Here is a 26,769-nt window from a genome sequence, read left to right as displayed (position 1 = left end):
ATGAGCCCAGGCCTGTAGAAATGAACTGGGATGCTTTCTTAGACCTCATTTCCTCATTTGATATAACATCAGAATAAGAAATACCAGTACTCTTTTTAGGAAACCAAGATGGGCTTTCATGCCCAAAGGAGAGCTTTTCTATGTAGCTCAGCAGCTATTAATGTTAATGCATTAGAAAATATCAACAAGCCAATGTGATTAATAGTGACAATACCTGTACCACAAGTACGTTATTTTATTTCCACTAATGTTATCTAATGGGACTCATGGGCCAGTTAAAACACTAATGATGAAGAGTCTCATAAGCTTTTATTGATGATTAAATTCATGTTAGAACTCATAAATGTAATGATATATCAGAAAACAAATCTGACAGTAAATAACACATGGAACATACACGCATGCAGACAGATGATATAAAATCAAAGCATCCCTTGCAGAGGAGATGAAAAAAATATTAAAAATAAATCTTCTTTCATCATAGTAAAACCCACTGCATTAACAAATTCCAGTGTAATTGAGCAAAAAAAAAGGTACTTTTGATTAAGTAGAAGAAAGTTATCATGAAAACCTCAGCATGTAATCTATCGGCACAAGGACAGAGTATTAAATTCACATACCAGCCTGTAGAGCTCCGTAATGCTGATCTCTTCAGGATCCACCATAGCATATTCTTTTCTTGGAACTAAGTCAAGTCCCAGTTGTCTGTATGAGAAAAAAAGAAATAAAGAGATACTAAAAAGCACTGGAATAACAGTAAGTAATTAGTTTCTACACACAAAGGAAATAAATTAAGAAATTTAACTCATTTTCTTAATTTAACATCAACATTCCATTTAACAAAGGAAATACTAATTGGTACTCTGAACTTGTTAGGAGGCTTTTTTGAAGTTCATGCATGGTTCCTCCCTTTTCTTCACTTTGTAATAGTAATGGAATATCTTTTCCCACAATTTTTAATTCCATTTCACACCGCAGGCAACGAGCAATGGATACCATCCTTAGTACTACTGTGGACATTACACAATGAGAATTGCACTGGTATTGTCATTTTGAATGCAACTGCAGAAGATAATAGAAGAAGAAAATCCATCCAATGTCAAATCATCAGGTTATTTCAAATTTGGACTGTATTGCATCCAAGCTTTTTGGCTGTGTCTCCCGAATGAAATAATTAAATACACTTCAATCAACAGGAATAAAAAATATTTTCAGCATAGCAGCAAGTAATAAAGATCATATATGGGGTAGTCATGCTGAATTTAGACAAATTAGAAAACTTAAAACTATTTGCTTTGAAAGAATGGGAATGGATGACTTAAGAAATCCACACAATTCTGGTCAGGCAGCTCTTCCACTGCGCTGGATGTTTAGGCTTTCATATAGCAGCAGTGCTTTCAGAATCCCCTGAAATTCTATTAGTTCTCCAACTGAGTAGTATTTAGTCAGAGTTTGACTGAACAATCTACGGTCTAAAGAAAAGATTTTGGAAACAGCACCTCAGTGCCAAAAGTTATTTCAAGTTTTCAAAAACTGAGTGCTTTACCCTGCTGATCCGACAGAAATTAAATAGCGGGAATATAAAATCCTTCAAGTTGAAAAGCTGGAAATAAATGATGTCAAAATTCACACTTATTAGAAAAAGTCTGCCATGACAGACATACTCATTTACGTAAACAAAACTTTACCTGTAGGCAGTGGCTGCACTCATTTTTGTTTGCTTGTTTTTAAGTTCCATACTTCAGATGTAAAGTACTTTCACTACAGAAAGCTTTCAGTAAGTACATACTATAAATCGCATCACTTTCACTCATGCTGAATGAAAGTAGACTTGATATCGTTAGGCAAAAATACATCTTTAGAGCTCATTAAGGGATTTTTTTTATGGATTTAATCAAGCCAAAATTACATTTTGGACCATCCTTTGTGTCACTCTTGCTATGCTTTCACAGTTTCTCTCAAAGGTTTTGATTAACAGTTTGATCTGGTATTTAGAAAAAAAACTATAAATTCATCTTCATCTACCTAAATTCTATGGAAATTGAATTCTTAAGGAAATAAAAAATCTATTAACAAAACCAGAACACCCTTTATTTTACAGAGGAGACCTTAGGAGTGAAATAACTGTAAGGCTGCTTTTTGAATAATGAAGTAAGAAAGATTTGCCACAGTAGGAAGATAAGATGCATAGGAAATGAACTCAGAGATGGTCAATAAAATCTGATGTCCAACAAAACTGCCTGTAGCATTCTTTCTGCTGCTTACTACAATAAATACAAACACAGACTGGATTAAAAGAAAACAACATGATGAGAAGTATCCGTGGCATCTGCATAACAGATGTAACTGACACAAACACAAGTAGGTGCAAAGTGGTTTTATTACTGATACACAGAACTAAGGGTTCAAACATCTGACGTCAGAAAACTTGTTTAACTCTTCTACCTGTAAATTTAGAAAGCTGAGGAAATTCCAGTTCTCATTATCTTGTTCTGTTTGAAGCAATTTACAGTTTACAGCCATTTCTGTTTCTGTTTTTGTCCTGAACATCAGCCTTTGTGCATGCTGAGTCTGCTTTGTTACAATGAACTCCTGCACTGGAAGAAGCTTAACTTTTCTCTAAGCAGTCCCACAAAACCATCTTGTTACTTTCAGAACAGAATAATGCTTGAAAGCAAAAAGGGATTATTTTAAAACTCACGGGTCCTATGTAACTGCCTGACATCACTGGTTCAAAAACAGCCCAGATATGATAGCTGGGTTAAAGTTTCAGATGACAAATACCCACATACAACACTGCAACCACCTGTAGCCATTGCAGTAGATGCACAAAATATATTAAAAACAAAACAAAACAACATACAGGCATTGGGAAGATCAGAGCAAATAAGAGTCTAAAGCTGTGCCAATTAGTAGCAGCTTATGATATTTGTTGTAACAGAGTTTGGAGAATGTTGCGTGGTTCAAAGTACGGGGAAAAAACAATATTCTAGGAAAAGAAAAAAGAAAAAAAAAAGAAAAGCCTCATTAGTATTTTGATGGCTCCATACCTGTTGAGTGGGGAGAAAATACTAAGGATGAGATCCAAATCACACTTATTCCTACTGAGAGCATTTCTTTCCACTATGAAAGCTAGAGTAACTGAAGTGTATTTAAGTCACAAGCTTCAAGGAATATACCCAGCTTTTTCAAAGGCTGATTCAGACTTCACAAGTTCTGTATTATTCTATTCAGGGTCACACATTCTGTAAAAAAGCTTGCTATAGAACAAGGTACAGAGCACTGCTCTTAGCAGACTATCAGCCTGTATCAGGCTATCAGCCTATTCTGGTATAAAAGCCACTATTCCAAAAGTACAGGACATTAATCTATGAGATTGAGATTAGTTTACTTCTTTTGTTTTAGTTTAAATGCCTTTCCAAAATCGAATTTATTGTCTTAGATAAATCATAGAGTCACCAAGGATGGAAAAGATCTTCAAGATCATCCAGTCCAACCGTCCACCTACCATCAGTATTTCCCACTAAACCATACCTCTTAGTACAACATATAAATGTTTCTTGAACACCCCCAGGGACACTGACTCAGTCACCTCCCTTATGATCAAAGAAATCATGTGCTTTTGTTATCTTCATGACCACATAAAACACCTTTCTTACTGACAGTACTGCCTCAGGGTAGTGTGCCGTGAGGAAAAAGGGATGCTCCTATCACTCCTGATGCAATCTTACACTTGTCCTTTAATTCCCAGGGTCTAGCAAAGTAACCAGGAGTGCTGCACTGAGGAGACAAATACAACACATGTAAGCAAAGGGCTACAGATGTGGCAACACAGTGTTACTATGGAGGAAGCACTGCAAAGCATGCTGTAGGTAACAGCAGCAAAATTTACTGTCTGTGGAGCCTATTTCAACTGGTCTCAGATTTCCAAACTCAAAGCAAAATCAGCACCAAAAGCAAGGCATGCATGCCAGCGTCATCAACAGCAGCACATTTCATTTTCGCATTTTCCATACAACTCTCGTCTGCCCAACCATACCAAGCACACACTTTTTTACAAGAGAATGACAAGGCTTTGATACCTCATTGCTACAAGAGCACAGACTCAGGCTGGCTTTGACTGCCATTGCACGTATCACTGCGTTGTTAATCTGTGCTGTTGTTTTCACTAGTAATACTGGAGTTAAGAGCAGCCTACTGGGCTTATTATTCTCATGGGTGAGGTATCTGGAACAGAGATTAGCTTATTGGCCTTTCAAACTATGCAAGATGGCAACAAGATCTGTGAAAGCTGAATACAGAAAGTGATTTAGAAATCATTTTCATCATCACGCATTATGCTAACAATTCTCTATCCCTACAAGTCTTTATACTGTTAGGCATTTAATGATATTGAAGTGATATTACTTGAAGTACATGGGTTTAAGACGACTGAAAATGTCTTGCTTTGAAGAAAAAAAAAAACTTAGGAGAATATAACTGGGGTTATCAATTTTTATTTGTCACTCAAATAAAAGAAAGATGCATAGAATAACATCAAGACGAATAGTAGAGATGCTTAAGTAGAAACTGAATCGTACAACACAGATCAGGAAGATTAAGTAGTGTCAGCCAATATAGTTTCAGTAAATACACAGAGCTATGCTACACTGTGCTGCAAAAGAATCTGACCAGATATGTTTTTAAGACTTAAAAGGAAACTGCAGAAATCCAGTATTCCAGCATAACAGCTGCAGTTCGCTTGCAGGTCATACCAGTGCTGTGTAAAATAAATTGAAGCAAGTATGTTTCTTTAGAAAGGAAAAGCTGTAAGTCATTTTTCATTGCTAAACATAGTGGACAGAAAAAAGAATGAAGGAAAAATAAAGAAAAGTGACATCTGTCAGAAATTTGTTCTATATTTCAACATTTTATACTGATATTATAAAAAAACTGATATTATAATACACTGTTTTCTTCTACAATTATAGCTACTCACTCATTGCCCCAGTCCAGACGAGCAGTGATGTGTCGCTTCACATCCTTCATTCGATCATGGGTGAGGTGGCCAACCAGGACTTGCCTTCTGAGGTCTAGGATTTCATTCATTATATGCCACAGTCGGTGAAAGAGATCCCCCTCATTTCTCTGTGAGATAAATAAAGAATTGCATCTACACCAACTGACGGTCCTAGTGACTACACATGTGGAATGGAAATCAATACCCTTCCATCCTCATTGCCTTACTTAGTCATGATCCTCTTCCTTCCTCTAATGCTGTGACCTCTTTACGTGTATGTATGCATGTACACGTGCATAAAATCATTTCAGAACTTGTCACAGGTAATGCCTTTGCACTGTCCACACTCCAAAATTTTACTGAAACTCCTAACACCAGGCTGATTTACACAGTCTGATTTATATGGTGGATATGACAAAGATTCAATAAAAAAATTGTTGAATGTCACAGCAGTGTTTTATTCTGAAAGCATTTTCATTATATGTTGTTTCATCACAACTGGAACTGTGTCAGTGTAAATCAAGACCATTTGAACTCACACACATAAGGGGATCAAAAGGGAATAGCTCCCAGAATTCAAACTCTGAATCACACGGCATTAAAGTTCTTTATCTCTTTCAGGGACATAAATGTACACACTATGGCCTAACTGCAAATAAATAGACCCATGTAGACAGAAAACTCTCCCAGACAGTTCTGCTTCATCTAACTGCAAAATAGAAGAAATTACATGAATATGAATAAAACACATCCTCCTACTCTAATCACATACCAGTTAATGACATAAACCATTTCCCACCATGGTTTCCTCCCCAGCAGCAGAAGTTCTTTTAACTCTTCCTTCACTTTACTGTAGGCAGTTCTACTTAATATAATTATTCTAAGAAACTGTAGATTGAGGAAATTATTGCAACCCCCATTAAGTGACATATCACAAAAAAAAAACCACTGAAAATTCAGATTTGTTCTGCTTATTTTTGCTAAAAACAAGTAACACAAAAAAGCAACCACCCTAAGCCACTCATTTCCCTTTTACTTCTTCATAAGAAAAAAAAAAAAAAAAAAAAAAGACATAAAACTAAATTTCAGCTATTACTGCTAGATAATTGCTATGAAAAGCTAAAATTCACTTGGAAGCATCATTATTCTCCGTCAGCACACTTTATATTCCACGAGCTCTGAAAAACACTGCTGTGTGACAAATTTGCCTTTTTTACTTCACATTCATTCACTTCATAAACTCACTAAAATAAGCACTGGTTTATTGTTTCTTTTGTCTGTCTGGAAAAAAAGGAAAATCAGTGTGTTTTGAACACACAATAATAATAGCAGCAAAGAAAAAGGTTGCTGAAAAAGAGTCAGCTTCAGTAAGAACAACAGAATATATGAACTTACAAAAAAAGAGGCCACACAAATAGAATCTAAAAGCAAGAAACTGAAAGTCTTTATGAGAGCGTTACACAGCCTGAGTGTTCATGCTCACAGTTTTCCATTATTTACAGAGATTTCATCTTTCATTAAAAAGAAAGCAAATCAAATAATCACTAATTCATGTGTATCTTTGTTTTTGATATGCAATGACAAGCTCTACTGAGGTAAAATATTTAGCAGAACACAAGAGACATGTTAGTGTTTCACAACAACACTAAGCTCAAAATAACGTTTTCAAGACAGCATCCTTTTTTCCAAAGGTTTAGTATTTGTCTGAGTTTCTTACATCTCAAAGCACTGAGTGGCCCTGCAAGCAAATGTGCCTCCTTTTCCACTAATACCCTTCCTCATATATAAGCACAGAAAGCAACTACACTTAAATGTGCTTAAGACCATTAGGAAAAAAACTTCCCATTGTAATCTAAAGAAATTTCAAAATAGTTTTGAAGTTCACCTCAGAAACAGTTCATACTGCTTAACTTTTAAGCTTGACTGTCAAGTCTAATTTAACACTGTACAACACTGAATTCAACATGATTTTTTAGGTTCTTTCAGGAAAGCTTTCACTAAGCAAACTAGCCACTGTACCAATTGCAGGCTTCAGAAGTGTCACCTGGTTCTGAATAGTCTCTCTGAACACAATCCCTACAACCATCACTCAGCAGGAAGCAGTCCAGCTGCTTCTGAATCATCCTGACTTGTGGAATTTATTACATGACAGAAGCAGGCCCTCCACAAGTAGAGCACACGAGATAGCTAAGCTTCTCACAGTTTAAGTCATAGTCATCAGTTCAGCAAGGAGTTTAGACCAGGACTTGGAGGTCTGAACTGTAAGGAGATGCAAGGAAACTATGGGGATGCAAGGGAAGAGGTTTTTATTCCATCGGCTATGTGCACATGGTGTCAAATCTAACCCATGGTTGGGATTCAGTGTAGCAGATCAGAAGGTGAAATGTTAAGAACCAAAGACGATGACAATGCAAATCAGAACTTAGTAAGTTTAAATGGAGGCAACACTTGAAATATTTCATTTCAGTCTTCAAAGACAATTCCACGGGGAAGTTAAAAAAGAAAAAAAGAAAACAAACAACCCCAAAACAAACAAGTGAAGAGCGCAAACAGAAGGAGGTATGAGGTGAGAGAACTGATGATAATTATTACAAGCTAGATTATAAAGATTAAAAAAAAAACTGAAAAGATACAGAACAGTGAGAAAAGACTAAATTTCAGTCAAAATAGAGAGTATTAAACAGTTTTATATGTGTTTTAAGTATTCCAAAACCAAATAATTTCTATCTGTAGTGGCAGCCAATTAAGTTATGCAAATGGTAGAACCTTTCACAATGAAGAACAAAGTTCAGAGAGGGACCTTCTGTAAGCAGTAGTAATAGAATTTGTAAGACAAGTGAAAAATAAAATATGAAAAAGTATAGAAAGGAAGAAATTAAAGGGACTGTATATATTAATTGCCACAGAGCACCTTAAACGTGATTTCAGTCAAGCAAGGGTGACAAAACAAACAGAACTGATGATGTCAAGAAGAAAAAGAAAAGAACCAGTGCCACAATATATCCAGATAAGGAAGAGAACTGAGAAACATGGGACTTCTGCTGAAGACACATGAAGTGCAAGACAAAGTAATAAGGCAGAAGTACTAGATGCCACTTCAGAAGTGTGTAACTGCTAGGCCCAAAATTAGCTTATTACTGTTAGTCAAGAACGACTTCTGGCTTCCCTTGTCAGTGAAAACTCAACAGCTGGCGTCCTTTGATCTCTCTGTCATATACAAGAGACCCTGGTCAAGTAAAATGGACATGTCTTGCTGCTCATGAATGAAAGATGTAAGACAGTGAGTATGAATCAAATCAACTGGCTTACAGACTTTCTGTAACTGAAAATTTAATGTTGTTTATACAACGCTTTGCCTGAAAATGCAGTTCTTTTTTTATATTTCATATGTTTATTAATAATGTTTTCTAAGTTTTTGTGTTTTTTTTTCTTCTCTTTGAATATTCATATTCTGGTCACTCAACCATTAAGAAGATCATTTTCTCTCGATTAACATACTAGAACTGCTACTATAATCTATAGGTATGATAACACTAGTCGATAAGTCCGACATCTCATTTCCACATTTAATTATTTTTTAAGTTATATTAAAATAAGAATTGTAGATTCTTTGCCTTATTTCTTGGGTCAGGGTGAGCAGTAAAATACAAAAGACAAGTAAAAAAAAAATAAAATAGAAAAGCAGCCATCAAATAAATCCAACAGGAAAAGAGATTCACAAATTGTCCACTACCTCTAATTATCTTTTTCCTTTCTTTCATGCAGGAAAAGCTATATTTTAACAACATATCTAGTCTTTTGACCTCGTATTCAATCCAAGCAACTTATTCAAAGTACTTGCCACATAGAGTTGTTTCCACATCGTTCCCCAGTCTCTTAAAGTTGATGTCATCTCTGTAATAACAGAATCTTCTGTTGGAATAACCATTTCAAATTGCCTGAAACATGCAGAGGAACACATGGTATTACATAAGCATTACAAATCACAGTACAGTTACTAACATAAAGACTTCCTCCTGCCAACAGCAACGTCAATTAAATTACAAGAGAGTTCCTTCAACTCACAAGACTTTTTATTTATACATTTTCTTTAATCCTCATGGAAAGTACTGGTCCTAGAGAAGCCAAGGCAAGCATTTTACCATGAGATAAGCACATCAAACACTACTTTTATGTCAAAGTAATTCCCATGGTTTTCAAAGGATTTCAAAATGATCTTGCCACTTTAGCTTAGACAGCAAATCAGCGACTGCTGCCACACTTTTTAAACACATTTGTTTATAGAAATAAGACAGAGAATGTCATTTTTTCACCTGAACATGTATATTAAACTTGAAAATAAAATTGGTACAGTTTGAGTGAGTTTCTGACTCTTCAATGCTGAGCTAGAAAAACCTGAGTTGGCTTGATCAAGTCCAAAGTCTAAATCACGCCATCATGGCTATCACTTTATTCTTACTCAGTACAATTTAAAAGTCTGCACACACGTGCCTAAATTACCTTTCTCATGATATAGTTTCTCTTTCATCAAGTTAACATAACAGTGTGAGAGCCCTCAGCCCTGTACACCTGAACAGGAAACACTGACTACAGAAGAAAATACCGACAAATAAGACTGACCTCCCTGCAAATGTTGTCATGGCGACTGTTAAGAAAAAAAGATTATTCTACACTTAAGCTTTGTTCACAGTTTACAACAATTTTATTTCACCGAACCTTCAGTTTAATCTACAGTCACTTTCAAAGGAGAAATGATCCTATGGTATAATAAACCATGGGTACACTGAACTCTATAGCAAACAACTCTTTTTAGCACCACTTCAGTTCTCATTTTCACACATGTGAATGAGACTTTCAAATATTTATTTAAATATAGAAAACAGTCTTCAAGGCTCATTTTTGCCAGTAAGTAAACACTGACGTACACACTCATCTAAGCACCCAAAAGTCACCCACACCTGTTTTTTAGGCCTCCATCTAATTTGGTAATAAATGCTTTTATTTAAAGAGGTTTTAAACCATTGCGTAAATGTGAACACTCCCAAATTACATAAAACTTTGGAAAAGACCGTGTTAACATCACTGCCAAATGTGATTTTTTTTAAAAGTGATACTTTCAAAGCACTACATTTCCAAAAAAAAATTCACTTTATTTTACTCAGAACATTTTAGTTTCAAAAAACTTTGTACTAATTTTAATCAATTGTTCCTTTTTCTTTTTTTCTTTTTTTACTCTTCTAAAGATGAAATGAGATCAGTCATTATCAAGAATAGATATTTGCTTTTCATCATCTGAAGGAAGGCAGTAAGGGAAAGAACATCTCTATTCTTTTACAATGTTGGTGAATTCTTTTGCCACTGACGATAATTAATCTCACCATTTGCTTCTGTAAAATGTCAGCTGTCTGCCGCGGTACAGCTGATCTCTTTAAAGAAAATAACTACTAATGTTAAACAAATGCTGCTGTACAGAATAATTTCTAATTAGGGCAATAACTTTTGTTCTAAGCCAAACTTGATAACAGGCAATGAAGATGTGATTGTTTTCTGTTTACTCTAGACAACACAGACTGATATTCCCAGCTGTACTGCATGTTCTTCAAGCATACAACACACTGATTTTATTACCATGCAGAAGCACCGTGTTAGCTAAGGACAGCCATTTCAAGTATTCCAGCCAAAAGCTTAAGATGAGATATTATAATGAAATCACCACTCCTTGCCAGATTCACAAATGATCTTTGGCGCAAGTAAATTACCATGTTTAATTATCTGAATCCCCGAAATTTCACCTACCCTTTGTTCTTAACGCATGCATTTTTCAAGTGAATGTAGTTGGATGGAAAGATACCCTGAAAAACAGAATAGATTAGGCAAAAAACAACCAAAAAAATTCCCTTTAGTGAGTTTGGAGAGTAATCTTGTAGAACCACTTAATATGCAAATATACGCTGAATTAGAAGCCTTCCAAATAATTACCAACAAGCATACACAAAAAAGAGTTCAATATATACTCAGTACAGATTTAAAGAAAAGAAAAATACCTTTAGTACAGTTTTAGTCTTCCAATATTTAAGAAATTAGAAGATAAACTTGAAGAGCATGTATTAGATTGCTTGATAGCTCATTTATCCTAAATAACCTATTAATATTCCCACTGAGAAATTTGTTACCAATAGGATCTTAACAAGATCTCTTCAGTACATATTTGCAAAATAAATGAAGTTAATGAATTTCAATAAAAATAAATAAAGATAAATTAATAAATAAAACTTTATTTGGGAGTTACTGTGCCATGCAGTGAACCTGAAAGGTGCAGTGGCTGCACACCCAAGAGCCTCAGCCTCAGTGTTCAGACAGGAGTGATACCTTGCTAGTTAGCTAAGTGTTTTCCACTGTTCTTTTGCAGGGATAAGTGTCACAGCACCTACACCAAGCTAGCCTTCATTAATCATAATGGTAAACAAAATTAAGCAATTCAGCTTCTATATTCTGGCTTAGAACATAATACACTACTGCTAGCTACATAATGCAGCAAAGGAAAATATAAGCATGCCCTTCCTTATTATAAGCCCCGCTACATAAAGCTTTCCACTGTGAAGGTGCCCCATTTTCTTATAACACAAACCACTACTAGACCTTTGAGAAAAAGGCATCTACTGTGTAATATCAGCTGCCCTTGAGAATGCTCCTTCCCCTGTGTAGTGTGAAGTAGTTCAGGAGAGCATCTCCCAAGGACAGTAAGATGTGTAGCTTTGGCGTTTGTAACAATGTGCCAGAAATCAGGACGGTGCATACACAGGGGTACTGCAGACCAGCTGCCGCAGATAATTTCTCTGTGCATCCAAGCTGATGGAATAACAACGGGAGAGTCTTCACAGAGCAATACCAATTACAAGCTGACTTACAAGGTGCTCTTATTTTACTTTTGGAGAGGCTCTCTTCAAAACTCCAGCTCAGAAAACTGTTTGCCTTCCTTTTTTTCTATGAATGTGGAAATTATCTATCTCGTTTCCTCACACATCAAGTCATGTTTAGAAAACCTATTCATAACTTCTATCAACACATTTGACAGACCACAAAGAAACTGTGACAACATGTGGTGAGAACTGCAACAAAAGACACAGAAGATGTGATAAACACCGTCTGCTCGTGTCTTATTAATCAAATCGTAATATTTATCAATGAGGTCAAGGTAGTAAACATCAGATTAAACACCACTTAGATTTATTTCTCACACTGACCTTCCACTTAAAGCAAAGCAAATTTATGTGAGCAGAGACTGAAAGCTTAGGGACAAGGAACTGGTGACTTGTATGAGAGGAGCCCCTAGAAACTTCTGAAATTTATATATTATATGCCCTAGTTTGCAGCTGAAGAGGCTTAGAAATGAAGGAAAAAAAGAAAAAAAGAAATAGCAGATAAGCTGACAATGTGAATTAAAGGAAAAACAAGTGATTTCAGTAGTGTGTTGAAGGAAAAGAAGTCTTGAAATGGTTTCCCGTATGAAAAACAAACACTTTATACTGACTGTCAACAGGAAAGTAAGTAAACAGAAAAGACGGTTAAGATAGGAAAATCTAAGACACTATGAGATGAACAAATACTGAAGAAAACAAGTGTAAGAATATCATATTTCATGTCTGAATGCAACAAAAACCAAACAAACAGTGAAGTCTATCAGCTACACTCCCATGGAAATCAAAGACTACACAACAAGGAAAAAAAACAACAAAATGCATTTTACATGGAAACAGACAAATTTTTTTTCACCTGATACTCCACATACAGCTCCAATGGCTGTTGTGAACTAATAGATACCATCAAGAAAATAGGCATAGTCTAATTAATTAACTTTTCTAACGTTATTCACAGTTTCTATTCTTGGTAGTCTTTTCCCTGTTCTGGGCTCCCCAGTACAAAAAAGACAGGGATCTCTTGGAAGGAGTCCAGTGGAGGGCCACAAAGATGGTAAATATCTGAGGTGTGGGGGCCATAGTGGCGAGGCCAGACTCTTTTCAGCAGTGTGTGGAGACAGGACAAGGGGAAACAGCCAGACACTGGAGCATAGGAAGTTCTGCACGAATGTGCGCAAGAACTTCTTTACAGTGAGGGTGACGGAGCACTGGAACAGGCTGCCCAGGGGGGCTGTGAAGTCTCCTTCTCTGGAGATATTCAAGACCCATCTGGACGCCTACCTGTGTGACCTGGTGTAGGGAGCCTGCTTTGACAGGGGGGTTGGACTTGATGATCTCTGGAGGTCCCTTCCAGCCCCTACAATTCTGTGATTCTGTGATCGTGTGATTTAACTTAGGTTCTAAAAATCAGATTAAGAGAAAAATTTGCCTGAGCTTTGGATTTGTAAAGTCATCCAAATGTACAAGAGCCTTTGAGAAATGTAATCACTGTCCAAATCTAATTCATGCAATATCAATAATATACTTAACACTAAACTCCGGATTTATTTTAAGGGTAAATATCATCTACTTACATGGAGACTATAAACTTTCAAAAAAAAAAGTAAATGCACATTATTGCCAAAGTGCAAAACTGTAATTAATCTTTACCTTAACATTTGGGTTTTTTAAGGCAAATCCTCTGTACCATCCTGTGAAGAAAGAACATTTTTGTTTTTCAAATTATGCAAGTCATTTCCATATGTAAAACAGATTTCATTTTTCCTTTTGGACAGATACAACTATGCAGTGATGTCAGACTGCACTCATCTAGAGTACTTTCCACATAATGAGAGGTAATTTGTTTAAACCAGCACATATTTAGATGACTTAATTCACACTAATTTTCAGGAATTACTCTTTTACCCTATATCCCCGACTGCTTCTAGTAATGCAACCCAGATACATTTTGCACTGGACAGAAAGTCTAATGCAAAAGAGGAAATAGACTCATACTCATACTAAACATTTACAAATCATTTTTGGACTTCATAATAAAAATGTATTGACTGCATTACTGTACAAGATTCATAGCATACCCAGTTCAAAATGATAGATCCTGTGTCTTTTGTAGGAACATTTCTTACATGATTAAAAGTATGTCATCCCAAAATTACAAATAAATAAACAAATAAACAACAAAGGCACACCTATTTAATGAATGAACAAAAAATCCTTTGGAAAAGATCTTAAAGATCATCAAGTCCAATCATAACCTAACCTTACTGCCGTAACTCTTAACAACCCACCACTAAACCATGGCCCTGAGCACCACATTTTTTTTTTATATTGATGACTTCGAACATTTGTTCAGTTAAGAAAATGAATGAGTAGAAGTGGTGTTGAAATCAATGCTATAGGATCCTTCGTTACCAGTGGATGTTCAGCCAGTGAACTCACCATCACACTTCTCCAGTATCTGAACCGTGTCTCCAATCTCCAGGGAAAGGCCATGTGGGACTGTTCCTCGAAAACCAGCTATTACTGAAAAAGACAAAAAGTTTTAATTATATGCATGTTTAAAATATAAAGCAGGATTCCTTGTTAATAAAATTCATATACTAGCAGGGAAAGTTAAGAACAGAAGGAGTTGGAGAAAAGAGTCAGAGGTTAAACCACTGTTATGAAAAGAATATTTAAAACACAGGACTCATAAAAGAAAGAAACAGACCTACTACTCATGAATGAAAAACTTGTACTGGAGAAGGCTGTCAGCTAGCCTGTTACTCATAATTACCCTTAAGGACTGAAACTGTTTTATTCCAAATGTTCCTGCTAACAGATAGCTGACCTCAGACGTCTGCAAGCAGGGAGTACCAATATTTTTGTTGCCATCTGTACCACCAGCACGTCACAAAAGACTTATTTCTTAGTAGTTTAATGGGTGTTGGAGATCCAACACTCCATATAATAATCCCAGTTGAGGAAACGTTCAGGGACTGTAGAACAGCAAAGCATGCGAAAGCGGGTTGTTTATAAGAACCCACAGGCATGCAATGCTCTGCCCACAGCCTTGCTGGCCAGAAAAGATGAGCGTTCATGGGCATGACCTTGGGCTGGAGAAACAAAGCGCCCACCAGAGCAGTGATCTTTCCAAATACTTAAAGGAATCCAGATTTAAGTCTTACACTGTAAGCACTAAAAAAGAACCTTTTTTTTTTTCATCTCAGAACCAACACATAATTCCTCAAAACTGCCCAGAAAACTCCTTCCCTCAATTGCTAAAAATTGATTGACATGCCAGGTGACAATTCAGCCATTCAACCCAACGTTTATTACAGCTGAAATTCTGAATTAAAAAGCTGCCTCGCTCAGGCCAAGATGCTAAGCAACAGTGATTTCGATTCTCTGAATTGCAATATCACTTAGAAGTTTAATTTTGAACTTGAATAGGAAAATGGCTTTCTAACTATCAAAGGGGTGCGAAAGTGCTGCTATCCACTATCTACAAACACAGATAGCAAAACACAGATCTCACAGTGATATGAACAAATGACTCAGGGCTACACAAACAAATCTTTGCATGTAAAAGCGAAAAAGGAAGCCTGTCGGTGCAGCTGTGCTAAGTAAGCAACTACTCTTACACCAAAGGAAATGCAACATTTGAAGCCACAAAAATCCTTTTTAGCCTCTGGTCTTCTGCCTGGAATCTCCCCCACCACAGGCAGTGACCGCACTCAGGCACAACACAGAGGCAGCCTCCTGCCCATGTCACACTGCTCCTAAAGCAGCAGCAGCAGCAGTTAGCTGTCAGAGACCACGGAAATCTAAAGTTCCTTTGTGAATCCTTGCCAGAAAGCTCAAGCTTTTCAGACTGAGACAATGGGATATGTTCTATAACACAGGATGGCACGTTACAAAACACGCAGCAGTTCAAAACAAAAATGCTTCATTTGGATGGTACGCCAGTTTTGACAGCCTGCGTGAAATTTGTTTCATTAATAACTGTAAGTAATAGCAACTGGACAAATCACCCACTGCACAGGTAGAAACAAAAGCTACTAAAAGCCAACATTATCTCCCCTCAAGCTCTATGAGGCATTATTTTTTTTTTTTAATTTAATTCCACAGAAATAAATTACTTCAGCTGTAAAATCAGCAGGAAGTTTTAAAAGTCCTTCACATGCTGTGATAGAAGGATTTAAGAGCATAAATCTTGTCCTCGGGTGTACACACAAGTTTTACTTGACTTTGCTGAAACGGCACACATGCCTATTTCCTGTGATGTTTCTATTCTCTGAAGCACTGTCAGTGCTTGGCAGTACGTAAGGCTAAACACTCCATGCAAATTTTAAAGACAAAATACTTCCTTCACTTCTAAAACAAAGTACATTTTTTGTCAAATCCTCTCCAGTATTTGTCAGACATTACTGAATCACCCTTGCCCAGAACCCAGTTCATCCCTTTGGAAAAGCCCTGTGAGACAACACGCCTGGTCAGCACCAAAGAGTCTGATATGTGAGCAGAACTTGCAGCAACCAGACTTCCTTTTTTCAAGGCATGTGTACTGGATGATCTACATTCAGTTTAGTGCCACCCCTACTCTCCAAGTTTGTATGTAAAAACAGAGTACCCAAAGATACGCACAATGAAATAAAAAGAGCTGCCCTGGGTCACAGAATCAAAGAATTGTGGGAGTTGGATCTCTGGAGATCACTGAGTCCATCTAAAGCAGGTTCTCTACAGTAGGTTGCACAGGAAAGCATCCAGGCAGGTTTTGTATATCTCTAGAGAAGGAGACTTAGCAGCCCCCCTGGGCAGCCTGTGCCAGTGCTCTGTTTTCCTCACACTAAAGAAGTTCTTCCTCATATTCAGACAGAACTCCCTGTGTTCCAGATTGTGCCCCTTCTTCACACTAGGGGAATCACTAAAAAAAGCCTGGGCCCATCCATTTCACATTAGCTCTCTAGATATACTGGCATAATACCTGCAATGAAATAAAAATCTTACAGATCAAGACTGGAATATCTTAACTCAGTGATGGGCAATGTAGGATATGCAAACAGACAGGAAAATTATGATGCTGCCTAATTATTCAGTGTCCTTCCCCATAAGCAACAGGAGGGTGCAGAGAAAGAAATAATGCAGCTCGTAGCAGAGGGCAGCCATCTACACAAGCAATCATAGTGATCTTCACCACATTGTTGGTGCCACTTGTCAGATGTTGGGGCAACTAGTGAAAAGTGCAGCTCCACTCAGGCAGAAAGATTCCACAGAGAAAAAAAACAGGGATTGGCTTCTCTTCAGCTAAAATAATTATATATGATGCCTTAAAGTGTCAACAGGCAAAGCAAATATTAAGAAGGTAATTTTACTCTTGTTATGACACAAAGAAACTATCCAGGTGTCCCCCACCCCAATCAAGTACATAATTTTTTAGGTTTTTTTAATAGTTGCAAGAAAGCATATTCCCACTGAAAATATTTATCTGAGAATTAAGAAATAAGCATTTCCGAATTAAATCTTAGACAAAAATCTAGAAGTGGAAACAGCTTACTAAATATGAATAGATTGGTTTTAAGAAGCTGATTATCAATAAGACAAGTACGAATTCCCCCATGGCACTGGAATGCCTGGAGCCATTCCGGTCAGCTTTCCAGTTTCCAAGAAGCAAAAGTGAATTACAAAGTTTGCTTTAATAGCTCCCATATATGAAATAAAGAATTTGCAGACCTAGCACGCAAACAAAACCTTTGTCTTATTATAGTTGTGAGATGTCTTATTTTTTAAATTTTGTGAAAGAATGACAGTAATTTTCCCCTTAAGAGTCAATATCTCTTGTCACACTGTTATGATCCAACTTTGCTTTGACATCCAGTTTTTATTACTCAGTTACTAGATCAGATACAGATTTTTTTTGCTTTTTTTTTTTTTTTTTTTTTTTTTTTTGCTTTTTTTCTCCTTTTTGAAAAGAGATTTTTTTAAAAGCCCTTCTAGGACAAAGAAAAATAAAAAGACTGAAATCTGACATACGGTAGAAAATAGCCAGAACTCATTTTAGAGCACATATGAAAGACAAAATTAGATCTTGAAATATCCACTAGAAGGACAGCCTGCAGAGTACCAGGACAAAGAAAGAAAGAAAGACACGAGGGCATCACCTGCACCACGAAGCCAACATATTCGCCACAGGTTTCTGGCAGGAGTCTAACAGAGGTCAGGCTCAAAACAGACAGATCTGTCTCAAGCAACGCCACTCAAGCAAACAAGAAGTGTGCGGTGGAGCAGCAGAGAATGCAAAGTAAGGCTCAGGAACCCACAGATGAATTACTGTGCATAGAGCAAGCAACTCCGCACAGAAAAGATTCCCTGGCTAACTTTCTATTAATCGTGTCCAGAGCTGAGACCAAGACAGGAGGCAGCTATCCATGCCTTGTATCTGTGTATACACATGTAGAATACCAGAAGGATAATAACCAAGTTGTGGAAAGAGGTGGCTTCAGTCCTCTCATTGAAGACCCCGGGGTTCAGCAGATCATTTGGGACCCAGGGCTATTAGCAGAGCTGCGATATGACTTTGATGTGACAAACTTCTTGCTCTTTCCTCCAATGGACACACCATTCCACAGTGAGAAGCTATGGATCAGAAGCATGTGCACCCAAATGCATTAATGTCATTATAGAACCAGAAGGCCTTAGAATTTGCATTTCAAGCACAGGCACAGCAATCAATGTTCCCTTCAGTGACCTCTCAGCCATCAGAGAAAGAGGAAATGTTTAACTTCAGAATAAAACTTAGTGGGAGGATATGTTCTCTGCCAACAACACAACACCCAACTTGGCACTGTTAAATATATTCTTGCTGCCAAAGGCTACTCAGAATGGGAAAACAAGATAACAACACAGGACACCAAAACCCAGTTCACTTAAGTGGTGAAATTATAGTGAGATCTATAATGACATATAACATTAAAGCAGCTCCAGGGTCAACATTCATATGGCATTGCAGGTACACTGAAACCCAAATTATGAAAGAACTCATTTACTTGTGAGCATAGAGAGGGAGTTGGTCATCTCATACTGGTCCTTGCTTTGGGATTAAGTTACTTCTCAGTGACTAACTGCTCAAAATAATCAAAAATGCTAATATTTCCTCAATATCCTTCTCCATAAAGAACACAACAGAAAGTCAGTGCAATCAGGAATGTGATTAGAGATATTACAAGATGTTCTTTTGAGGAGCTTCACTTTTTCACTATAAGGACATGTGCGAGCAACTGGGAAGAAGTTTCTATCCCTTACGTACACACCAGAGCACAGCTCCAATTAGGAAAAAAAGGAAGAATCTGTTGGTGTTCACATTCAGATTCTCAAAGAAATTTTGTCTTTCCTTTCTGTCATTATCTAAATTGCTGCCTATCTATGCTCCCTGTTGGGCAGCTTTACATATGCAGGTCCCCAGCCTATGAACAGATCAATCCAAGCCCAAGATCTTCATGACTAAAAACAGTTCTTTTGTGCAGGAACCTTCTGTTCTCCTACAGCCTGTATAGCATTGCTGCTCTGACATACAGAGCTCAGCAGCAGGAAGGAAGGCACAGGCATGCTGCAGCTCCTGAGCACAGCCACACCAGCACAGCCCAAACTTAACGGCACCAGGACAGCAGGGTGGACATCCCAGCAACCACCAGGCTGGGCACACGGAGCACAGCAGCACACTGGGACATCAGGTGACAAAAATGAGTCCTTCAACTGAAGAAAGTGGGGGGAAGCAGAAAGGGATATTAAAATACAAGTTGCTTTACTAATTACTTGGCCACACTGTGCCTGCTTGATGGGGGAATAAAAAATAGACTCCAGATCAATGCCCTAAATCTGATGTTCCAGATATTAGAACGCATACAAACCACACAGAAACATAAAAACACACTGGAAAATAACTGATGTGGAGAGTGGGAGCACAGTGTCAGAGGAACTGGTTGTGACAGGGAGCAAGATGTGATGACAGAAAAGAGATCGATTGGCTGGTAGCAGGGCTGGGTAGCCCATTTCAAAGCTTTGCTCGAGGATGCATTCTTAAAATGTTTATGCCTGAAATAACTGGAGACCTGTACATAAGAACTAATGAGGCAGACACTGCTGTTTCTTTCCTCCTAATAGATGACTAGGAGCTATTATTGATTCCAGATATTATCTGTCATAATTGAAATCAGGTCCCCTCTGTGGCAAATGTAATTTTTAAGCTTTTTGTACTGGACTTCCATTCATTGTGCTGCCATTCTTTCACCAAATTCAGAGTTCCAGGTAAAGTATCTCAAGGGGGTTATTTTCTATTAAAAATAAATAAATAAATAAAAATCAGAAAAGCTGTACAGAATTCTATTGGGGAGCTTTTAGCCTTAAAAAGACACTGAGAGTTCATTTGAGATAATAATTTACTGCTGTCTATTTCAACTATGACGGAAAGTTAAGCTTTTTTCAACGAATGTGTGTAACCAGGCTTTGAATGTGCTGCAATGGTGGGAGCCACAAATTCCCCTGACATTGAGCTTTCCAGCTTAAACATGCTTCAGAAAAGCAAACAAACCAACAACAGAACACAACAAAATATCTTCCTTTCATTTATAACCTGCCTCTTAAGATTTCATTTCACACCACTCTGTTCTTACGGGAAAGTTCGACCAAGTATTCTCTAGTCACCCTCTCTGCACCTTTCTCCAAAGCATTCCTTAGCTGTTCCTTTTCCAGGATGAAGTTTTTTCTCCTCAAAAGAAGCTGAAATATCTCTTTAGATTTCAAAAACAGGCAGAATTTTTACAGACATTAACACACACAGGAGTACAGCTTTGCTAATGCAGAACATACGAGGCCATCACAGGCTCTCATTGTTGCCTACATATGAATTGATCTGGATGGAGTGCCACAGAAGCACGGCTACATGCTCGTGCTTCTAATACAGGGGTTAATTCAGGCATCTGTTCAGTAATGCATTCTGCTGCCTACAGACACCCTAGGAGGCTTGCTGCTAACCAAAAACAAGCTAATAAAGACAGTGACAGAAAAGCAGAGGGAAAGGAGGGATGAGGGGATTAAAAAAAAATAAATCAATCTAATCTCTCCTCAATAAAGACAGTACATATGAGTGTTAGCCATAGGAACAGACATGATCCTTAAATATCCTGCAGGACACTGAGGACAAGGACCCTCAGATTTATACTGAAGTGGAAGGATGTGAGCTCTCTCCCCTCCCTGTGCATCAGAACTAGAAGGACCAAACACACAGCTCAGAGGATGACAGCCCAGGACTCCTGAGCCACGTGTGAACATTTCAAGTACAGCACTGACCCATTCTTAAAGAGAGAAGTTGTGGGGCATATTTCTAACAGCTATTTATGCAAATACTTCAAGGCACTTCAAAAATCATCAAAAATGTTTGTATCAATGTCCAAGCTTTGAAAATGTAAGAAGAATCACAAACCTTTCCATATGTTTGTTCTTTGCTTGTCCAAAATACAAATACAAACCATCTCATGCCTCAATTAACAGCACTAGCTACTTATTGGGATAAGGCAAATACCATGTCTGAAATGGACAAAGAACAGAGAACTGCAGCAGAAAGCACTCCACCCCGTTCTGGTCTCATCATCTGAATTCAGCAAGGTAATCTCTTTCAAATCCCTGATGACTACACTGCCAAAAAACACAGGACTATTCTAACACAGATAAACAGTTTAGCATGCCTGTCTGAACCTTTGTCAAGCTCTTCTCATTCTGCAGCTCAGCTTCAGGGAGAACTTTATAACCTGTTCGTTAACAGATCCCCCAATATTTGCAAATCCCTTCACACTCCACCTCCTTTGGGTACCCTAGTTATCAAACACTGTACATTGGAAAGAGTGTTAGAAGAAACAATTGATGGCTTCCTGGTGCATTAGCTACCATTAAGAATGTCTACCCATCTAAACACAGCAGGGATAATTCAGGATGTACCACTGGGTCCCTATACCTGCAGGTATGAGGTTTCAATAATTGTTTTTCTTCACCAGTCAGAGAGTTAAGCATTTCAGTAAATACTGCCTCTCATTACATCTACAAATTGCTCAGAGCAATTTCACGACTTGCATTAGTTCTGGAAAAGGTAATTTAAAAGTAAAAAGAAAATAAAAGTAGCGGTAGTGGTAGAAGAAAATAAAAGGTTTTACACATATCTAAAAAAACATATCTAGTGTATATTTAATAGATGACAGTGCTGCTGAATAGATGATGCAGCCCCTCACTATCAATTTGTTGAAGAGTTTCTTTCTCTTCAGAGAAGGAATTTCAATACAAAAGCTGTCTGAAGTATCACAGTAGAAGGCGAGGTAGACTCAGTACCATCAAGTATAGATTTCATGCTTTCAATCATTGTAATAAAGGAGCTAAGCTACACACCAGCTGGACTCACAATTCAATAATGCAGAGCTATGGATGCTGTATTGATAAATCAAGGCTGCCGTCATGAACAAGAAGCGTCTTTTTCCTTCATTACTCAGAAACATCAACAACTTAAAAATCCAGGTGATACAAATGAGAACATGTAGAAAAAGTAGAATATGCTTAGATGACATCATTTATGAGGACAAAATTCTACAGGTAAAAATTATAGTTACTATGACTTTCATTGTGACTATTTCTGAAGTACTAAGTCTTTCAAGTGACTATCTTTACACTTTGTTAAGTAACTTAACTTTTGATAGCGTGGTCAGGCAGAAGAGTTACTGCAACTTTAACTCAAAAAAAAAGTCTTTGGGTTTTTGTCCAGAGCATCTGGGGAACCGAGATTTCTGATTAAAATCAAATTAGCAACCTGATTTATTCATTTATTTTTATTTTTTAATCTTCCTGCCAATGTCAGATCTAGAAAAGATGGGAGAATGGTGTATGACAGCATAAGCCCAAGTGCATTTGAGGTCATGTCATCACAGGTACCAGGTTTCATGGTGACTCTTCAGTGCCTCGTTAAAGCAATGATGGTGCTCAAAAAGCCTCTCAAAATTTAAATTCATAAGATTTAAAGTTGCACATAATTTTCAGTTCAGATCCATGGTGACATTTCTTGCATATCCACACACAGGCAGCAGAAATGGAATGGGGAAACTGGATGTCTCACACAGTTATAGACACAGGAAATATTCTCCATAAAGCTTCTCTCTCTCTGTTTTCAAATAACGCTAATACATGTTTATTTCAATAAACACATTGAATAGCTGAGACCATCCTTACAGTTCTGTGCTGATTTAATGCAAGAGCACTGAGTCAAAGTCTAATAATTACACATTTCCCCCCCCAATTCTCCTCTTCTTGAAAGAACATTATATCCCAACATGCTACGTGAATTTGGTGTCTATAATTTCACAGCCTTTAATAAACTGCATGTACTGCCATATGAACACAAGCTCAGAAGAGCTTGTGAACAGTAAAGAAAAACAAGACCACTGAGCAAGCTGCAACATCACTCCTCAACTTTCTGAACCTCCCAAGGGGAGCACAGTTCTGTATCAGTACAGCAGCCAAGAAACCCCACATTTTGGGTACAGAAGAATTTGGCAAATTAGATCATTTTCCCCTTAAAATCTCACTGTTTTCTTCTATTCAAATAATAAGTAACACTCAAGGAGGCCAAGAAAAGCAAAGCTTGAGGTTTCTTTGCTAAAAAGAAGAAGAGACAGACCATCCATCTTCTGCAGTAAAGTTTATTTTACAACAGACAGGTCCATCAAATGAAATGATAGATGACACACTGTTTTCTTTTATTTCCTTCATAAGAGTAGGGTTTACTCTGTACTTGACCTACCATCAGTGAAAGAAAACAAAAATAAAATCAATGTTTCATGTAATTTTTAACACCAATACTTCTCAGCTTGCCTGGTATCATTACACTGGCTGTGAGCTTTCGTCTCTTAGCAATCTGTATTTCTCTGACATTCAAACATTTCATTATACATTTATTGTAAATAATGCCATTCTATCAGTAAGAATTCTTTTAGCTTTGGCTTTCACCCGTTTTTATTATTCTCTCTGACATTTCATAACTCAAGGATTTATTCTGCCTCCATAAGCTATGAATCTTAACCATTTCGCTACTTAGGATGCATATCTATTAAATACCAAACATCACAGGAATCAGAATATGGACCTAATCAGAAGCTGTCATATCCTTAATAATGAAACAAACAAACAAACAACAACAGAAAAAATAAATAAATAAAACAAAAATGCAACAAGCACACTGTTTAATTTATTTAGCCTTAAAAATAAACCATAACTGTGAGCTGGTGTAGCCTGCCATACAGGTCAGCCAATTATCCACAGACATGAGATAATCTCTTGATAGGTTGGACAGTTTGCCAGGAGTGGAATTAAGTGCAACTAAGGAAAAAGATGATTACAAATCACTTACAAGGACTCTGGTGTATGGTTGCTGGTTGTTTCTTCTTTTAATCTTAAATGAAGCAGAACTTTCTTGATCTCACGTAATTAAGAGATGTTTCAAATATACTGGAAATACTATCATGACTGTTGAAGCAAAACTTTCTCTTCTGCAAATCCTCAGAGACTGCTGAACTGAAGTTTAAACAACCCACTCTGGATTTAAGCCGGTTTATTAGGTTTAATGGTCGGAAACAGCCATTTCCCTTTTCAGCCTGATTTTGATAGTTGAGCCAGCAGAACTCCACGCAGTTAGCCATGCTGAGTTTCATCACTAATCCATAATCTCCATGAAGCTAAAACTTGTGGATATTTAATGTAATCCCACAAGTATCTTAACGTGTATGCCCAAAAAGAATCGTAACAAATGCACACACTTAGTACTCTTATAATCAAAGCACTGGAAATGAATTCTACTTGGATGTATCCTTTTTCACGGTATCTCTGCAGTCTTATGGTGTGCTTTCAGAAGGATCGTCTTGAAAAATGACATCCTTCCTGTGCTACTGATGCTTGCTTAGGAGCTGTGCCTATTATTCCAAACTCAGGACTGAGGAGAGTTTAAATTCAGTTGACTGTCTATAAAGGCACACAAAAGCATCCAAAAAAATGTGTCTGTAAAGAATTTGCCACTGGTTAGGAAAATCACAAAATCAAAGGTGTTGGAAGGGACCTTCAGAATTCATCGAGTCCAACCCCCCTGCCAAAGTAGGTTCCCTACACCAGGTAATGAAGATTGCTGAGCAGGGATTGATGGTCTGTTTGATGTGATGGGTGGGAAGGAAGTTGTCAGAGGAAGCAAACAGCTCTCTTCAGATGCTTATATTACTATTCATTCCTGCATCTGAGCATTTATCTTTTTTATGTACAAATCAAGATAATCCTTTTGTTTTTCAACACTGTCTAACATATCAGAAGGGTCACTAAAGATAATAGCTATTCTAATGGTTCTCTCATTAACCCTTCCTCCCATGCCTAGGGCATGTATGGGACATCATGGGTCTAAGAAAGCACAGAAAACAGATAAATATTTCGCAGAGATCAGTACTGATAGACTCTCATTATCATTCCACACCATCAAATACTTCCTAAAGAAAACGAGTCCAAGTCTTGAGAGGCAGCTAGGTGGTACCTGGCAAACTGGGCACAGTACACTTTGTTCTTTTATTATTAGTAAGGAGTTTTCCTATCTTTCTCCAGATGAACAAATCTGAAGCTGTTTAAAAGCAACACAAGTAGCAAAGGCTCTATTAGATATACAAAACAAATTAGCAGCCACGGGTAGAAATACTTATGCCAGCCCAGCACCAGCCAGCAGGTTGCTAACAAAGCTGAGAGAAGCAAACTCAAAACAGATTCTCAATCAATTGATCGATCCATTGTCCACCACTTCGAGACACATCACGCACTTGCTCTACACCAAGCCAAGGCGCAAAACTCAAACACTTTCAGGAAAGGCAGATGCCAAACTTGATCCAAAAGGGGCACAGGTGACGTAGAGAATGAAGAGAAATGAAAGCTAAGCAAAATCAGCATTGCAAAGCAAAGCAAAGCCTCCTGAGATCCCCAGAGGAACAGCAAACACAGGAGCACCAAGTCCCATAATTCATCAAGAGGGCCATCACTTAACATGCACAGACAGCTGATATAACTATTACACTAATTTAAAATCACTCATTTTTTGAAAGATTGATTTTCTTTCCTACAGTTAATAGCCTCCTGGGGATCCAGGCAGAATAACAGAGGCCCCATGGAAATGAAGGTAAGGAGAAGAAAAAGTTGCACTTTCCTCCCATACTTAAAAAAAACTTCTGAATTGAGAACATGGAACTCAAGCTGAAAACAGATTCTAGGAATAAGTAAAACACTGTAAAGCAATTGAGAATTTTCCAAGTGATAAACCACGGTGATCATAACTTTGGTTGTTACGCATGTGGTTAAATAAATTATTTGGTCAGGTAATGGAGTGCAAACTTTTTCATTGCACAGACCGCTTCGTTGTTTGACTGCGTACATTAATTCAGAAACTAATTGGCAGGAGTAAATCATCCAGACCTTATCACTGTCAGTTATAGAACCCAGAACAAGACTTCATATGTGACTGTGTCTTAAAATATCTTATCTGTGACCTGCAGTTAAAGCACACAATTGTACTGCTCACAGAAGAACTATGGACAGATTATTGCAAATTTCACAGGGAATTCTTTATGTTTTCCACTCCACTACAAACACTTCAGCATCTCAGAAAACACACTTATTCTCTAAATAAATGCTGAAAGAATCCTTTACCATAAGCAGATACCCATTTTTTCTAACCTTTGTCTAGAAGATGCTGTATGGGGCATGTCCAGCCTGTCCAGGTCATTAGGAGATGTGTGTCCCCAGAAGGTTCCACACTGTACCTGT

General features: G+C 37.5%; 1 protein-coding gene across 4 annotated transcripts in view; it reads right to left on the bottom strand.

The window, feature by feature from the left end:
* The window catches only part of DOCK4 (dedicator of cytokinesis 4), a 236,175-nt gene that overhangs the window by 143,161 nt on the left and 66,245 nt on the right, over positions 1-26,769 (bottom strand). For all 4 annotated transcript variants that reach the window (XM_072351725.1, XM_072351994.1, XM_072351814.1 and 1 more), the window contains exons 2-7: positions 14,356-14,439; positions 13,567-13,607; positions 10,796-10,851; positions 8,841-8,937; positions 4,979-5,127; positions 621-705 (exon numbers count right to left, since the gene is read on the bottom strand). In XM_072351725.1, coding sequence (XP_072207826.1) covers positions 621-705; positions 4,979-5,127; positions 8,841-8,937; positions 10,796-10,851; positions 13,567-13,607; positions 14,356-14,439 — 512 coding nt within the window. The remainder of the gene's footprint in view (positions 1-620; positions 706-4,978; positions 5,128-8,840; positions 8,938-10,795; positions 10,852-13,566; positions 13,608-14,355; positions 14,440-26,769) is intronic.

This window comes from Excalfactoria chinensis, chromosome 1, assembly GCF_039878825.1.
Source record: "Excalfactoria chinensis isolate bCotChi1 chromosome 1, bCotChi1.hap2, whole genome shotgun sequence".
In the NCBI taxonomy this organism is placed as follows: domain Eukaryota; kingdom Metazoa; phylum Chordata; class Aves; order Galliformes; family Phasianidae; genus Excalfactoria; species Excalfactoria chinensis.
Note: the sequence above shows the minus strand (reverse complement) of the source record. Positions and strands in the feature narration are given on the sequence as shown.